The 17,833-nt window shown below is 42.6% G+C and overlaps 1 protein-coding gene across 1 annotated transcript in view; it reads left to right on the top strand.

The window, feature by feature from the left end:
• Nucleotides 1–17,833, top strand: part of LOC126383095 (semaphorin-6B-like) — a 44,631-nt gene that overhangs the window by 22,875 nt on the left and 3,923 nt on the right. The window contains exons 4-15 of the mRNA XM_050033525.1: nucleotides 1,582–1,642; nucleotides 1,756–1,818; nucleotides 5,989–6,087; nucleotides 6,171–6,261; nucleotides 6,528–6,647; nucleotides 9,091–9,179; nucleotides 10,118–10,335; nucleotides 10,425–10,556; nucleotides 10,843–10,992; nucleotides 11,094–11,270; nucleotides 14,583–14,723; nucleotides 16,052–16,129. Coding sequence (XP_049889482.1) covers nucleotides 1,582–1,642; nucleotides 1,756–1,818; nucleotides 5,989–6,087; nucleotides 6,171–6,261; nucleotides 6,528–6,647; nucleotides 9,091–9,179; nucleotides 10,118–10,335; nucleotides 10,425–10,556; nucleotides 10,843–10,992; nucleotides 11,094–11,270; nucleotides 14,583–14,723; nucleotides 16,052–16,129 — 1,419 coding nt within the window. The remainder of the gene's footprint in view (nucleotides 1–1,581; nucleotides 1,643–1,755; nucleotides 1,819–5,988; nucleotides 6,088–6,170; nucleotides 6,262–6,527; nucleotides 6,648–9,090; nucleotides 9,180–10,117; nucleotides 10,336–10,424; nucleotides 10,557–10,842; nucleotides 10,993–11,093; nucleotides 11,271–14,582; nucleotides 14,724–16,051; nucleotides 16,130–17,833) is intronic.

Raw genomic sequence — 17,833 nt, 5'->3', positions numbered from 1 at the left:
AGAGGCAAAATTTGTATTTTGGGGTGAACTGTCCCTTTAGGAATGATAAACTGACCAAATGAACAACACAAATAAATGATATCATCCACCTCATTAAGTTGAAACGTCTCAGCATTGAAGCACAATTTTAATTAAATGGCTTCAGCCTGTTTGACCTGAACAGATTTGTGTCACAAAAGAAAGCACAAACAGGTGGCAGTCTAACAGAAGTGGTGTGCTGATAACATTTTCTTCTATGGCAACAACAACAGTCACTGTTTTGAGCAACAGACATCATATATACTCATTTCTAATCTGTGTTTCCTGTTTGTTTGTTGCAGAATAAGTATTAACATAAGCTGCTGTAACTCTGCAACTATCACTTAGTCATCGTCAGCTTTTTAATTGGCACTTTTGGCTGCACTGAGTCAAATCATGCCGCGTTTTCTATCAGCAGTTTCAACATGCAGAGTTGTGCTGTGCCACGCCAGAGATGCCAAGGCACACCCGACTGCCGCCAAGCGGGTTGGGGTGACGTCAGATGAGCTTTGTCATCATTATTCAGCGTTAACATTCAGTGCCGATTCAGCAACAATGCATCACACATACAGACCCTCAGAAGAGTGATGCACATGTCATACACAGTTGGCTAGCTATGGACTGAGCAAAAATAATTTAGCAGCAATTTTTAAAGATCCAGAGTGCAGGATTTAGAGGCATCTATGGGCAGAAAGGGAATATAAACTTCATAACTATGTTTTCATTAGTGTATAATCACCTGAAAATAAGTTTTTTTTGTGTTTTCATCACCTTAGAATGAGACATTTATATCTACATACAGAGCTGGTCCTCCTCCACAGAGTCGGCCATGGTCTTCTACAGCAGTTCACTGTATTTCTCCTACATGCGTGGCACATGGGAGAATTTTCAGTCGGTTGCAATCTGCAACCTCACCACTAGATGGCACGAAATCCCACAAACTATACCTTTAAAGTGAAATTGTTACTTGTAGTTACTCAGTGCACGAATTGACGTCGTGAATTATGTTAATGTGACAACTTTGACCATTCCATTTGTTTTTATTGGCTCTCTTGCATGACATATGCTTCAGTGATGATTGGATTTTCAAGCACCTACAAAAAAAAAAACATGAATTTTAACCAGGTCATGCAAACTTTTGCTATTCTATTTCCTCACTTGGAGAAAAAAAGTTGGGGAGCAGCGATCCGGTGCACTCAACAGCACTACATCTGTGCTTCTGAGACATTGCAGTCAAGCTGGAGGAGATGGGCACCCAGCATACCTTGATACAGTGCCAAGAGAAGATTTAAAGTTGTCGACCACAATAACACCAGCGGAAAATGTCCTGTTCAGTTGAAGACCTACCATTAAGCTGGTAGCACGGTTGTACAGAGATGCAACCCAAACTGAGTCAAGCCAAGACTGCACATGCGTATGGGAAAGGGCTCTTGATTATAAAACAGAACAAAGCTAAAAAAAAAAAACAGGCTGTTTTCTGACTCCTTCCTTACACATCCTGTAGATTGTGTGTCAGATATTCTGCAGTATTGCACTGGCACTGATTTGTTGTGTGTTTTGTAGAGATGACCTGTACAGAGTGGAGCTGGATAACATGGCAGGTGATGAGATGTTCTACAGCAAGGTAAGACTCATTTTCTTACACACAAAAACAAACCCAAACATACACTAACAACTGATGATGTTCCAATACACACATGACAAACTTACCCTGACCACGGTTTGCTCCTTTGGCAGAAACGGACATGGGAGTCCAACAAGAACGACATCCGAGTGTGCCGTATGAAGGGCAAACACGAGGTACAGTGCTCGTACACAACGCTCTGACTTTGAGATCCACTCTTTCATGCATCAACACCATCTATACTATCACACGCATGGACAGGCACAGCAGCTGTTAGAGAAACCTTATTTCCTTCGGGTGCACCTGCATACGGTATTTACACAAATTTGATCTTGTTGATACAGAATCAGCGCTTCACTTAATCACGCTAGCTCAGTGAAATGTTACCCAGGCCAGCAGATGTCCATGAACACTATTGTTTCGCACACCTGCATTGTGCCAATTCTCTCCTTATATCTCATTCATAGCCTGTGGGGAAGGACTGGAAAATTATGTGTGTGTATAAAGTGATAGTTGACAATATTCTGAGATATGAGGGAATGTGATCAAATCTGCACAAGAGAAACATTCAATGGGATGGCAGCTTGCTTGACAGGGTGTAACCTAAAATATAAGCTTTATTGTGTAAATGCGGCAGCGCCACCGGCAAAATCCAATCTGGGCGGAACTCATGGAAAAAGAAAAAGAGGCAAGAGGAAACATTATAAAGCAAACTGAGCAGAGAGAGTGACACAGCCTCGGGGAGGAAACAGTAATTGAAATCATTTGAGGACGGGAGGTGTAGGTAGGTTTGGGTTGTGTGAAGGTGGAGGAAAAGTGGGGAAGAAACACAGAAAGACAGGACGGCCACCAGGTAGTAAGAAAGGAAAAGATGTTTTGCTTCAAAAAGCATGGATGAAAGGAGAAAAAACGAGACAGGAAGAGAAAGATTTGCCCAAGGTGGGGAGAGGACGAGAGGAGGAAGACAAAAGACAGAAAAGGTGAAGCTAAAGCCCGTTAACTCGGGGTAAGGGCAAATGATGCAACTGTGAATCATCTGACACGCAGTCACCAGACCAGACCTAATGCTTTACAGTCTCATAGCATCTATTAGAGAAGTGTGCAGTTAAAGTTATGACAGTCAATAGACCTTTTTCACAGCAGACATTTTGAAATGTCATAGCAGGTAAAGCAGCACAGGTGGAACTAATAACATTAGCGATGGCCCAGTTGCATTCAGGTGTGCCTGTAAGCCAACAATACCTGGGAAGTGAGCTGAAGAGCCCGGTCTCCCTCCGATGTCGTCGAAATCAAGTGCTTGGGCAGCGAAAAAAGGCGTCCTTTAACGTCAGCCATTAGAGGTTAACCAACAAAAGCTGACTTTCACCCAAGAGAGCAGAGTTTGCAACCCGTAAGATTCTAAAGCCAAACCCTGTTCTGTTTTTCCTAAACCTAACCACTTGCTTTTGTTGCCCAAACCCAACCATGTGTGTCTGTTGTTGAAGGAAAAAAAACGTCAATTCGCGGTGTTGTACACATGTAAATTTCCTGTGAAAAGTGTATATTGCAAGAATGCAGAACTTGAGACGAAGTCCCAGAATATCAACAACTAACGCACCTAGGGTACCTTGCACGTTGTATGTGGACGTGGAAAGTCCATGACCAAAGCGTAAATATGTGACGAGGTCGGGGTGAGAATTTGTTGGGGTGAAACACCAGAGTGAAATGAAGTCATTGTTAAAAGGTGTAAAGGGAATAGTTTTTTGGGTGATACACTCAATTGCTTTCTTGCTAGGAGAAGATTGATACCCTTTCATGTCCAGGGTATGCTAAGGGCACTGTCATCTATAGGGGGTGCCACTAATCAAAATCAAAAATCAAAATGTTTATCTTTTTACTACTACTACTACTACTACTATTTTTGAAATGTTACATAAGGCCACGACAACATAACTACACAGCAAAGCCTACTAAATAATAGAGAGGCCTTTTCCCCCTCCCCAGCTCGTTACACTTTCCCTTCTCTCTAGGGGAGATTAGCGAGTTATCCGACGTCACGTGAACCCTGAAACATGGTGTATGGTTATCATGTCAAAACCACCAAAGCCCTCTGGCTCCCACTCAGCTACCACTACACTTCCGAGAGGAGTGTATGTGAAGAGAAAGAAAACAACAACAACAAATCTGTGTTGAAATGGGCAGGAGGAGAGCTAGTTAAGTTAGCTGTTAGCCATTAGCAGCTAGTCATAGTTGCCTCAAAGCAGCCGAACGGCCGCAACGAACAGCCTACAGAGGCTGCATCGATTTACATTGTGAAGCGTTCAAGCTCTATTCAGTAACAATGAGTATTCACTGGAGGTAAATTAATGTAATCTTGTAAAATGTAGCTTTTGGCCAGCTGTTTGAAGGAGAAATTTGTTGATGTTTTCACAGCACTGTAAAATAAGTATTAGAGGGGGAAATACGATGTATCATATAGTAAAAAGGCTTTTAAAATTTAATTAAATTTGTGCTCATTCAAAGGTGTAATGAAGGACTTCATTTATTTTTTTATAGTGTAGATTTCTGTGTTTCCCTGGAACAAAAGAATAAATAACAACAAAAAACTAAAGAAACACTAATATAAAAACATCGCTATCGGCTAATGACAAAATGTTATTTTAAACATTGGTATCATTATTGGCCCAGTGCATCCCTAGTTTAATTAGAAAGTTAAATTGCTCATTTCACCATTATTTTACAGTGTCATATATTATTTTGTTTATTCCCCTGAACAAGTTAATTTGTAATGCTTTTTTTATTGATTATTAATTTATATGATTATTATAACACATGTACAGCAAGTTACTGAAAGAAAATTAGCACATATTATTATCTTGTTTTTTATTAGGTAGGTAGTTTATCTGCATTTTGGTAATTAATGTGCAGTCAGTATGAAGCCAGAACCAGCGGCTGGTTAGCTTATCTTAAAGAGTGGAAGCAGCTGTATTTACACATTATATTATTGTTTGCCAAAGGCCAACCAAACAGTGCTCTTTGCATGGCAAGAATACATGCTTATCAACTAATGGTATTCCAGTGTGTGTGTTTGAACTGCAGGCTAATCAGTGTTAGTAAGTGTATTTTAGTTTGAATGAGACTGAGCTGAGCAAGCAAAGTGGTTTTGCCTTTTTAAACGTGTAATTTTCCTCCTGATATTGTATTGGTAAATAATGTTCTTCTTGTGACACTATGAGAGTAATTTTTATAGAGCTCACTTATTGATATGTCACAGCAGGGAAGCACAGGTGGGAGTGATTAAAGGAATAGTTTGAGATGTTATGGGGATGAAGAGTATTTGCTTTCTTAACTGAATATAGAAAAGAAGATTGATACTCAGTGAATCTGTAACTTAGCTTAGCACACAGATGGTGTCACCTGCAACTCAGCTCGTCAAATCGCCGGCAGCTGGTTTTAGAACATAAAGCATGTCACCTGTTTCTACAGTCAATCGGCTTGTAGTGAAGTCCACTGGTCAAGTCAAAATGACCGCAGATGACAGGTGCTCCATCCCTGACGAGCCCTCACGGCGTGTTGGTGTCAGACGGTGGCTCGCTGTATGTGCTTATGCCCCAAACATGGCGTATTTTTATGAACACAGTCCATCTGAAGCCCAAAAAGCTGGAAATCAGAGCGGAAATACAGAGAGTTGTTGCATAGAGATGATACACCATCTCATCTAGTTGCATTGGTGTGACCCAGCAGAAGTTGCCTGTTTCAACTCATCCCGTCACAAATTCTTGATCTCGCTGGGCTTAACTAATTTTCGCAGGAGAGGACTCAATTTCCCTAACCAGTCACAAGAGACCCAAGTTTCTGCCTGACTGTCATTTTAAGTCCACACTGATGGGCAGCCATGCAGACATACCTGCTTTGGTGGAGTGGTGTGGAGCGAGGAAAGGAGTTATTTATGACTGCTGGTCTCTACGGTATCTTTTACCCAAGTTCCATCAATTATTTTTCCCATCTTTGCAAAATTATGTCATCAGGCACTTTTGTAAAACACTATCACAAAGGGGCCGAGGGGCTGACCGGTGTCATCAAGTTTCAGATTCGCTGGCAGCAGCTTTAAATCTCAGCTCAATCAGCAGCCTCCACTTTGAAGACAGCTATAAAGTCTGCGTCCTATTGTTCCTCCAGATGGAGCGCGCTTGAGGGTGTTATTTCCTCCAAGGATTGTTTTAAGCTGCGTTTTTCATACTTAACACTTACAGCCTTCTTTCTCCGACTGGTAGTTTTGAGCTTAGCTTTGGGTTCAAACCTGTCGCCCTGTTCCTGGATATTTTCTTCTCCTCTTTAATTGTTTCTTTGTGTGTTTTTCTCTATAGGGAGAGTGCCGTAATTTCATCAAGGTTCTGCTCAGCCAGCATGGTGGCCTGTTTGTATGTGGAACAAACGCCTTCAACCCGCTGTGTGCCAACTACACTGTTAGTATCCATCTATCTGTCAGCTGGCCATTCTCTGTGTGCTTGCCAGTTTATTTATCTATGTAATTATTTTCCTTTTGCAGAGAGACACTCTAGAAATGGTGGGAGAGTCTGTCAGCGGGATGGCACGGTGTCCATATGATCCACGGCATGCCAATGTGGCTTTATTTGCAGGTAGTATCTTCAGTGTGCACACCACAGATGAAGAATTCAGGGCTTCTCGCAGACATCAGACGCAGTTTTCAGCTCCAGACACTGAAACATCTGTGCCCTTGTGTTTACCTTTACAAATGATTTATAGTCAGACCTCTCGCTGCATTGCTTGTTTGGTTTTAATCTCCCTGACCTTGTGCTATCTCTCCATCTGTATCTTCCCTCTCTTCTTCTTCTTCTTCTTAATCTCCTCGTCTCCTCTCTGTGTGCATCTCTCTTGCTCTCAGACGGTAGTCTCTTTACTGGTACTGTGACAGACTTCCTGGCCATCGACGCAGTGATCTATCGCAGTCTCGGAGACAGCCCCGCCCTCCGCACAGTCAAACACGACTCCAAATGGTTCAGAGGTACTTTTAGAAACACGCGCAGTGAAATGACTCTCGTGAGTCAGACGCCTTCAACAGACCTTCAGGAAGCAAATAACAGAAACCATCACCATTATCTTCAGTAGTTTACCAAAAGAAAATTAAATGGCTGTGGCGGTGTTTTTATGAGGTGCTGGAGCTAAATAATAAGCAGTGAAACCAAACATGAGTAGGCCTGTATTTAAAGACGCAGTGTGTTGGATGTAGGGGGATGTAGTGGTTTCTAGCGCTGAGGAGGAGGTTTTAACCAGGAGCTGAATTATCCACAGAGGTCTATTTCTCCCCAGACTGGTGATTTAAACTGGTAAAAACAGTTTCATGTTACAAATCAGTGCTTCCCTGACACGATTTGGCACGTCACAGACAGTGCCCTAACCTAGCACATGCTAATGTGGGCTTAACGTTTCTTTCTGGTAACTTAAGATCAACATGTTTAAGAGGTTTTTACCGTGAGCCAAATTATCCACAGAGGTCTCGTCCTCCCCAAAACAAAATGACCCAGTGATTTAAACCAGTAAAAATACTGAATAAAGCCCTGATCACAAAGAGAGTGTTTCACAGGTTGAGGGTGAGAGGCTGTCAGTAAACAGTTTGTTGGTCACAGGGAAACGGAGATCTGTGTGGGTACATGAGACCCTAAAGAAGAGGGTGGATCGATCACGGGGAGTACCACCAGTTGGTCCAGGAGCTTTGCCTCCATGATGGCTGTTTCCAGGCATATTTTAGGATGACTCAGACAGTTTGACAACCTGCTGTCTATCGTAGGGCCGTATAGCTCTGGGTATCCAGCAACTGCTCATCTGATTGGACAATGGGAAAAAAGATGACAATAAAAGAGATGACTTGGGGCGTTTTTCCGCTTTGAGTTGAAACTTTTTCAACTGAAGGAGTTCAGAGCACTCCAGCAAAAACACCAGACGCTTAGAGTGCAGAAACATGAGGTGCATCGCAACACAAAAAAAGCAACCAAAAAGCTTCATTCTCATTAAAAAGTAAAGCCAGTGTTTCGATTGTCTGTTTTGGGCTACTGTAACGGAGAAATGGATCAATCGAGGACCCGCTCTGTATGTAGCAACCCGGTCTCACTCAGAAGTCGTCGAAATCCGGCGCCTGGGCAGTGACTTGTGGCGGCAGACACTGATGAAAAAGCTGTCCTTTGAAGTCGGCATGATACGCGGCCGGTTGCTGTTATAGTTTAATGGCACTTGGCAGCGTCAGGGGGAAACGCAGTGGGACATGAATGAAAGTTAAGGTGACGAAAGTCAGAGATGGGTAGGCGGGAGTGGTGAACGATGGGTCCAACAATTACCCACATTCACCCAGGAGAGGGGTGTTCATGTCCCATAAGATAAAGCCAAACCCTGCTCTTTTTTCCTAAACCTAACCACGTGCTTTTGTTGTTGAAGGAAAAAAACATCAATTTGTGGTGGTGTACCAACATAGTGCTTTTATTTTGAAAGAGACTGTATGTAAATGTAAACTCCCTGTAATAACGGAAGTGTATTTTGAAAGTGTATTTTGGTGGTTAATGGAAAAACGTGAAAGCAGGAATGGTCCTATGTGAAGCCAGTGTTTGGTTTGTCTGTTCTGAGCTGCTGTAGAAACTTGGCGGACTTAATGGTCGAGGACCTGCTCCTCATGTAGCAACTCGGTCTCACTCCGAAGTTGTCGAAATCCGGTGCTTGGACAACGACTTGTGGCGGAAGAAAATGATGAAAAAGCTGTCCTTTAACGTCTGCATGATATGCGGCCGGTCACGTTTGGCGGATGGGTCTCAACAAACACAGACAAATACCAGTTTGCACCCTGGAGAGCAGTGTTCGCATCCTGTAAGATTATAAAGCCAAACCGAACCTAACCACGTGTTTTTGTTGCCTAAACCCAACCACATTATACACTAAAGAAAACACACTTCTTGTATTTTATTCCATTATATCCCCCTGAATCCTCCACACTGGACCCTTAATAGATTCATTATAAGAGCAATGCACTCAGGCAGAGTGATGTATTGAGGTTAGTTGGACTCTACAGGTTCAGGGTTTTAACAAGCCTTCGACTGAACAGTTGTTTTCCACGGAGGAAGAAAACAAGCCGGGGCAGGTCAACGCTGCAACAGTGCTGGATGAATAAATGATAAATAATGTGCATCCTCTTGTCCATGATGATAAATTAAACAGGACATGAATACTTGATGAGCGAGGCCCGTGGACAGCAGCGGTCCATGTTGATGGGACTGTTATTACAGCTCCATGTCAGGGACTGTGGAGCGCTACGTGTGGCCCCCAGCAGCAGCACGGCTCTGCTGATCTGTATGTGTGATAGAGAGTGTGTGTGTGTGAGTGTGTGTGTGTGTGTGTGTGTGTGTGTGTGTGTGTAAGTGTGTGAGAGTGTTTGTCTGACTGTGTTTCCTGTTATTGTGTTTCAGAGCCGTACTTTGTGAGCTCCATGGAGTGGGGACCTCACATCTATTTCTTCTTCAGAGAGATGGCCATGGAGTTTCATCATCTGGAGAAGGTGCTGTCTTTTCTTTTCTTTCTTTCTTTCTTTCTTTCTTTCTTTCTTTCTTTCTGAATTCTTTCTGTCTTTTTTCTTTACGTCTTTTTTCATTCTTTATTTCATTCTCTCCTTTTCCTTCTTTTGTTGTTTCCATCTTTCTGTCTGCATTCTTAATTCTTTCTTTCTTTCTTTCTTTCTTTCTTTCTTTCTGTCTTTGCAGTCTGTCTGTCTTTCATTATTTCTTTTGTTCTTTCATTCTCTCCTTTCTTTTTATTCATTTATTTATTTTCTTTCAATTTTTCTCTCATTCCTTCTTTTTATCTTTTATTATTTATTATCTATTTACTTTCTTTCTTTCTTTTTATCTTTCGTTCTTTCTTTCCTACTTTCTTTCGTTCTTTATTTATTTATTTATTTAATTTTTCTTATCTTGTTTTTTCATTCATTCATTTTGTCTTTCTTTTTATCTTTCTTTCTTTTTTATTTATTCATTTATTTATTTATTTTCTTTCAATTTTTCTGTTGTTCTTTCTGATATTCTCTCTCATTCCTTCTTTTTATCTTTCTTTATTATTTATTTATTTCTTCATTTTCTGTCTCTCATTCTTTCTGTCTTTTTGTTTGTTTGTTTCTTTCTTTCTTTACATCAAAATGAGCTCTTGCCCTCAGATCTCTTTTGCCTGTTCCTGTTACTTACTTTTGGCGTCCTCTGTTGCTGTGTTTTTATGTGTATTATATTTGTTAATGTCTGTGTTTTGTATATTATATGTGTGTTTCTATGTCTGGTCTGTGTTTTTATTGTTGTGTGCTTTTCTTCATCTTCTTCTGCTTTTGTGAGGCACTTTTGTTTCTATGAAAGGTGCCATACCAAATACAGTTATTATTATTATTGTTATTATTATTATTATTATTATTATCCCTCCATTATACTGAGCCTCACTTGTTTTATGTTCCAGGTGATGGTGTCCCGTGTGGCTCGCGTGTGTAAGGCAGACCTGGGCGGTTCTCAGCGAGTGCTCGAGAAACAGTGGACCACATTTCTAAAGGCTCGGCTCAACTGCTCCGTCCCGGGAGATTCACACTTTTACTTCAACCTCCTGCACGCCACAAGCAACATCATCCACATGCAGGGACGGGACGTCATCCTGGGTCTCTTCTCCACACCGCCAAACAGGTAGGGAAACGCACACACTGTGTACACAAACAAACAAACACAAACACTGTTTTTCTCACTGCTGTCTTATTTTTGTTTTCCTGTGGCAGCATCCCCGGCTCTGCAGTGTGTGTGTTTGACATGCAGCAGCTCGCTCATGTCTTTGAGGGCCGCTTTAAAGAGCAGAAATCCCCCGAGTCTATTTGGACTCCTGTGCCGGACGAAGCGGTGCCTAAACCGAGGTATTGTTATGCAAAGTGTATGAGAGCCGATCGTGGGCAAAATACTGCAGTGCTGCTTTACTGAGCATCTGTCTCACATATACAGTCTACTGTACTCGCTCCCTTGTTATAAACTCCAGCTGTCAATCATGCAGCAACTTCACTACTATTCAGCAAATATTCTAATACAGCCTCCAGCAGCCGCAAAAAGAACTCCTCCGGCTCTTTTCTTCTTGCTCTCTCTGGACTTCAATCGCTCTCGTTCCCATCTACTCTTCAACTCTCACTTTTCTGTCTCTGCCTGCAGACCAGGAGGATGTGCAGTGCAGGGATCCAGATTTAGCTCCTCTACCACGCTGCCAGATGAGGTGCTGAACTTTGTGAAGACCCACCCACTGATGGACGAGACCGTTCCGCTGCTGGGGCACAGACCCTGGGTGGTCAAGACGATGGGACGGTACTGACTCGGACGTTTGATGGCACCCATGAAATCTGAGAATATGTATCATAGCTTGAAGGAAGGATGAAGGAAAACATGTTTCCACTATCTATCCACAGGTACCAGCTGACAGCCATGGTGGTGGACACAGAAGCTGGTCCCCACAAGAATCGTACAGTCTTGTTCCTGGGCTCGACTCGAGGAACCATCCTCAAGTTCCTAATGGTTCCCAGCGGAGATTCTGTCTCCCACAGCAGCGTGTTTCTGGAGGAGGTGGAAGGATTCAACCCAGAGAAGTGAGTAGGAGTCGAGACATATTTGTCCCTGATCTGCATTAAATTATACATTTTGACATGTTGCTCCAGGTACAGTAAGTCAGGTCTCATGTTGCCTGCCTCTGTTTGAGACCTGGAGCAGCAGTGACACCTCAGCCAAGAACTGTGTCCAATTACACTCATTTTAAATATTTGATTTTAACATTGCTGAAGTGCAGCTTAGAGTTAAAAACTATTGAGTTATTTATTTGACTGTGTGTAGCACTATGAGTTATAAATAGTTAAAGCTGGGTAGGCAGAAATCTGGAAAAGGTGAGAAAAAAAGAACATGAGAATTTGGATATACACCTCCCTCCTGCAGCTCTCCTTTCTCTGTTCTAAGCCCCTCCCACGAGACGACCACAGGCATATATACACTTCAAACAGTCACCCACTGTTTCCCATACATTGATTTATTTAATCTTATTTTATTGTACAGCTGCATGCAGCACATTCTCTCTGCTCCTGCTCTCTGTTCATCAGACCAGGAATGAGACAACAATTAGCAAGCAAGGCTTCCCACGGAGGAAAGTGGGCAGCAGCTCAGGAGTCGCACCTTCGCTTGGTAGCTGTAGCAGCTGCAATTCAGCCAGCACAAACCCCCAAGCGCCGGGTGTCACATCTGGCTGGTAGCCAGCTGCAGCACTGGGTCTAACGTGCGATGATCTGGTGGGGTTTGCACTGTCTTGATTTGGGTTACTGCAGCCGCTGATGGAGGTCTGTCTCTGGAGCAGCTGCTGCACATTCTCCTCCCGGCGAGGTGATCTGTGGTGGGGAGTGAGGCGGAGGACACACTTTGATTCAGGGCTCTAGCAGCGTTTTCTCCCCATTGCTTAACTCCACCCCCATTTTGCAGCAAAAACGCCTAAAATGACATACCAAAAATTAAAATGACTGTAGCTTCTGAACCGCTCTGACTACATGCATGCATGAGGTCTTGCCAGAAAAAAAACTCCCTGAAGTTTCTTGTGAAAGTGTCAGAAACACTCTAAGTGATACAGAGACAGAGTAATGGGCCTCTGAAGTCAGTAAAAAATTGAAGATTTTGCCTAAAATAGAATAAAAAATGTTTTTCGGGATGAATAACTGTCTGTGGCTTCATCTGAGCAGGTAAATGACACTATGGGGCTGTAGGCACACTATCAATGAACATCTGTTTCAAATTTGAAGAAGACTGCTCAAAGTATGACCATTCTACAGTGTTTTGTTTTTTTTCATGAAAAGATCCAGGCGGAGCTCCAAATGACAAGTCGGTCACTCGGCTTCAAAACAGTACTATCAGTGATCAAACAACACTCAGCCAGCTTCAAACATTTTAATGATTGAAATCAGATGATTATGATAGCTGATGTTGTTTATGACACAGAAACACCATAAAATATCACCAAATAAAGCCACATGAAACGTGAGTTATAATCCTACTTTCTAGACGGTGTATCTCAGCCAAAAATAGTGGTAGGAGTGAGACTCTTACCTTTTATAAATGAGCTAAGTCCCCGCTAACATCTCCACATAATATCACGAGTAATCCTGTAACTTTTCCCGTCAAAAAACAGCATGACATGACTTGTCACCACTCATCGCGATTTTGGACTATGTGTGTTTAGGCTGCTCTGGTGCGAAATACATAAGAAATAACAGAAAAACGATGTTATTTTTGAAAAGTCGAGAGCTTCCTGAATCCGGCAATACCAAACATCACATGGTTTGATGACGTAGTATGGCTGGGAGATACCATTTAACAGAGGAGGAGGGGAGCGAGGTTAAACGCTTCACTAATATTGACGCATATTTTATTTCGTTAACTGTCAGATTCTGTTTTAAACTCTCTCTTTGATAAGTCCGTCTGTCTTTTACGGGTTGCTTTGCAGTGTAGACAGTTCAATGAGGAGAGACAGAAGAATGAAGCAAAGATAATATTTAATACAGAATATGAGTGTACAGATTAACCAATGATTTGTGCTGATTAAGATTTAACAGAAGTCTTTGGCGCTTGGACACCAGAGGGAGATATTTTAAGTCTTTGGCGCTTGGACACCAGAGGGAGATATTTTGGGGTCGAGGGACATCTGAGCGGCAGCAAGATAAATCCCCCCACGGAGTCCAGACACTGGTGGTGGTGGCTGATGACTCTGAGGCTGATGAGGCAGATGAGGCTGATGAATCCGTAAAGGCTAGGTGGTGATGGGGAGGTGGAGGGGGCGCACGACTGCAGCAAGAAAGAACTACGACAGAGAAAGAGCCATGTTTAAAATAAAGAGCAGTAAGATGATAGGCTGACAGAGAAGGTGTCGCTGTTGATTGATTGGTTTATTGTGAATCAGCTGATGACTTGATCGACGTACCCAGACAATGACACCTAGAGATAGTGAGTGAGCATACGTGCAAGGAGTGAATGACAGGATGAGGAAGAAACTTACAGCCTGAGCAAGAAAAGTATTGTCTTCCTGACTAAACTTTCGCAAGAGCTTCATTGGTTGCCAAATTCACAAATTTCGCCATTGAATCAGGCTTTCAAAGAAGGGACATGCACACGCAGTTGAACAGCCAGTAGGAACGCCCTCTTTCTGAAATGACCTGTGATTGGCCAGAGTCTTTCGTCACAAGCCTTAAAACAAAATATTCTTTGTCCACTTTAATTGCAATATGCTCAAAATGCTACTTCCTACCACAGCTTTAAAGAGTTAGGTGTTAGAATTAGAACTTACAATCATTCTTATCAATTAATGTGACAATTAATCACTTAATATGATAACATCTTGTCAAAAAACTGTAAAATGTCCACAATAATGTCCAAAATTGTTATTCAACTTGTTAGTTTTAAAAGCATAAAAGGTGCACGTTTGAGAGGCTGGAACCAGAGAATATGCAAAGTTTGAGCGTGGAAAATGACTATCATTGGAATAAGTCCCTGTCGACTGACTTATTGATTGATCATCTAAACATTTTATCTCTATTTGATGTCATCTAATCTTTTTTTTTGGATTTAATCATTGTCTTTTTTATTACTGTGAAAGAAAGGAAGAAAATTGGGGCTTCCTCCACTGGCAGCTAACACAGCAGAGTTTATTTCCTCCCACCGCACAGCTCTGGCTGTGTGCAGAGTCTGCTGCTGTTGTGACTGTTTATATGAGGGTTAGGGCAGGGGTCTGTCTGGCTTGAAGTACTAACAGATGAGGCCTTTGACCCTGCCACAACTTGATTTGAGGCCAGAAAGCATACACTGACCTTCCTCTGCCGGCTCCTTACCCTCTGCCTCCCCGTCTTCACACTTCTGCATCTCGCTGTCTCCAGGTGTACCGAGGACTCTCCTCAGGCTCGTCAGCTCCTGTCTCTGTCGTTGGACCGCACCAGTCACACTCTGCTGCTGGCCTTCCCCTCCTGTCTGGTCCGAGTGCCCACATCTCGCTGCCACCTGCACTCGCGCTGCATGAAGTAAGTGCCACACAGTCACCTGTTTCTGCCTTGGAGAGTATTTTTCATCCCCTCAGTGTTTCTTTGGCTGATAATTAGGTCAGATTAAATGTAGTAGTGGACACTGGCCAAGGGACGAATCACTGGCCAACTTTTGTTTTGTCGCTGTGTTCTCACTCCCTGTTAGTGCTGTTGTCCTAATAAAATCTATGCACTTCTGCTGATGTCTTAATCAGCAAGGTATAGATGGCGTCTGTGTTTGTTAAACTACAGCTAGTTTGTTTATTTTGGGAGAATTTTATCCTGGGAGATACTATTTAACTTGTCACACAAGGCTTCAACATCATCTTCATCTAAGTTTGTATTAAGATAGATGATTCATTATGAATACAAAGAAGGCATTTTGTTTGTGACTGCTCATACGGGGATTCAATTTTTAGGATTTTAAAAGGACAGTTCACCCCAAAATGCTATTTATCAGTAAGATTATTTTGGTGTGAGTTGGCGATTGTTGGCGATATCAGCCGTAGAGATGTCTGCCTTCTATTGAATATAATGGAACTAGATGCCACTCGACTTGTGGTGCTCAAAGCGCCAAAAACATTCATTTGAAAAACTCAACAGCAATGTCTCTTTCCAGAGATCATGACCCACTAACTCAAGATAATCCACAGACCTTGTTGTGAGCAGTTGCATGACGGAACTATTTTCTTTCTACCAAACTACGCCCTCCAACTGTATCACTGCACAGAAGGAAGCCTGCATCTACTGCTGCTAGCTCACCTGGCACTACTGAGCTAGCTAACGTTACAGCTCAGCCGAGGAGGACGCCAATATTGGCTGTCACGAGCATGATCCTCTTGTCCATGAGTCGATGCACGCTTTCTTCTGTGCAAGTTGGCAGGCGTTTCGTGAAAGAATATAGTTCCTGCATGAGTTTTTCAAATGTATTTTTGGCACTTTGAGCACCACAAACCAAGTGCCATCTAGTTCCATTATATTCAAGAGAAGGCAGACATCTCTACAGCTGATATCTCCAACATTCTGCAACTCACACCAAAACAATTTCAGTCAATAAATAGCACTACAGGTAAGAGGAAAAATATGTGTTTTTGATTTTGGGGTGAACAGTCCCTTTAATGGCCCACTTTATCTAACTAGTTACCTTGTTAGCCGGATAGACAATAAGCTAACTAACTTCCCTGCTCTAACAACTGTCTCCAGGTTTCACAGGTAACTTTTTCTTTCTTTCCCAGGGAGAGATTCCTGTTAAAATGTTCGAAATTGCTGCTGTGAGAATCAGGTCAGCGCTCAGCATTTCTCAACTTTTTATTTTCATTGGTGTGTAGGAGTTGTCTAGCCTCCCGAGACCCGTACTGTGGCTGGACCAGAGGCAGCACCTGCTCCTTCCTGAGACCAGGCACACGGTGAGGACAACACACACCTACACACCTACCTCTGCAGATCTGCTGTCTGCACACACAGGAACGAGTTGTTTTATGTGGAGAGAGTTTTACTGGCAAAGTTACAACATTCCTTTATGTTGCACACGAAAAGGTCTGGCAACTAAGCTAATGTTGAATTCATTATTCACTTTGTCACATAAAATAAGGAGAGTAAATGCAGCAAAGGATGTCAGATTTGTAGTTAGAGAGCGCTCATCTGTCTGCAAGCAAGATTTTAGATTTCTGTTTATTCCACAATACCCCCTCAAGGAGAATTACGGACATAGTAACACATGTAGGAACAGAAGAAGATAACAACAGAAATAACAGAAATGAAATTGACGCATGTTGCTCAGTAATTGAAATAAAATTCTGGATGAATCGGAAAAAAAAGAAGAAAATGATAGATAAATAAGAAAGAAAGTTCTTTTAGATATTCAGCATGTATCTATGATTCAGAGGTTGTCTGCACACAGCTCTCAACATGGAGGTGGCTGAGTTGGCGGCTAACAGTGCTAGAGGGAAGTCTGCTGGAAGGTTTTGAGCTTTATATCATGAAGCACACTTGTGGGGCCCATGATGTCAACAACGACCCTCTGCCTTAACCTAGTGGAGCCGAGGGGTCGTCACAAAACACATCCACATCAGTATTAGACATTTGGAGCAACAGACATATTGTAAAGAGCACAAAAGTCTGCTTAGGGCAGGTGATAGTGGAGGTGGAAGGGTCCAACAAGCACAGGACTTTGACCCAGGAGACCAGCATTCATATCCCCTGTGAGGCTAAAAGTCAACATTTAGTTATTTTGTCACATCAGTCGTTAGTTACAGTTGACTGATGTGACCAACGACAGCCACAATCTTTTTCTAACCCTAACCAAGTATTTCTGTTTCCCCAAGTTAACTGTGTTGTCAAGATACAACACAAAAGGCTGCCCAAGCATCAAAATCTGACGAGTAGGGATGAGATTGTGTTGTGCCGACAGAGCTAACAATGTTAACTGGGGAGAGGCAGAGGATGGACACTACACTGCCCGTGATGGTGCTGTCCTGATATCGGTGTTAACCTTCATATGAGTGCAATGTAAAGAGGCAGCAATTAGCTAGCTGGTGGGTTGCACACACAGGTTCTCACAGACACTAACTTACATGCATTGCTGGACCTTCTACCACAACAAAGAACAGAGAAGTTTGGATTACAACACACACAGAGGGAGTGTGACTACATTCTCTGCAGGGGAAGCCATTCACTATACACTTAATTAGGCCACTTTATTAGGTACACCTGTTCGACTGCTCGTTATAGCTCATAATAGCTAATCAGCCAATCACGTGGCAGCAACTCAACACATTTAGTCATGTAGACATGGTCAAAACGACCTGCTGAAGTTCAAACTGAGCATCAGAATGGGGAAGAAAGGTAATTTAAGTGACTTTGAACTTGGCATGGTTGTTGGTGCCAGACAGGCTGGTCTGAGTGTTTACTGGGATTTTCACACACAACCATCTCTAGGGTTTACAGAGGATGGTCCAACAAAGAGAAAATATCCAGTGAGCAGCAGTTCTCTGGGTGAAAATGCCTTGTTGGCGCCAGAGGTCAGAGGAGAATGGCCAGACTGGTTCAAGATGATAGAAAGGCAACAGGAAGTCAAATACCCACTGGTTACAACCAAGGTCTGCAGAAGA

This window comes from Epinephelus moara, chromosome 21, assembly GCF_006386435.1.
Source record: "Epinephelus moara isolate mb chromosome 21, YSFRI_EMoa_1.0, whole genome shotgun sequence".
In the NCBI taxonomy this organism is placed as follows: Eukaryota; Metazoa; Chordata; class Actinopteri; order Perciformes; family Serranidae; genus Epinephelus; species Epinephelus moara.
Note: the sequence above shows the minus strand (reverse complement) of the source record. Positions and strands in the feature narration are given on the sequence as shown.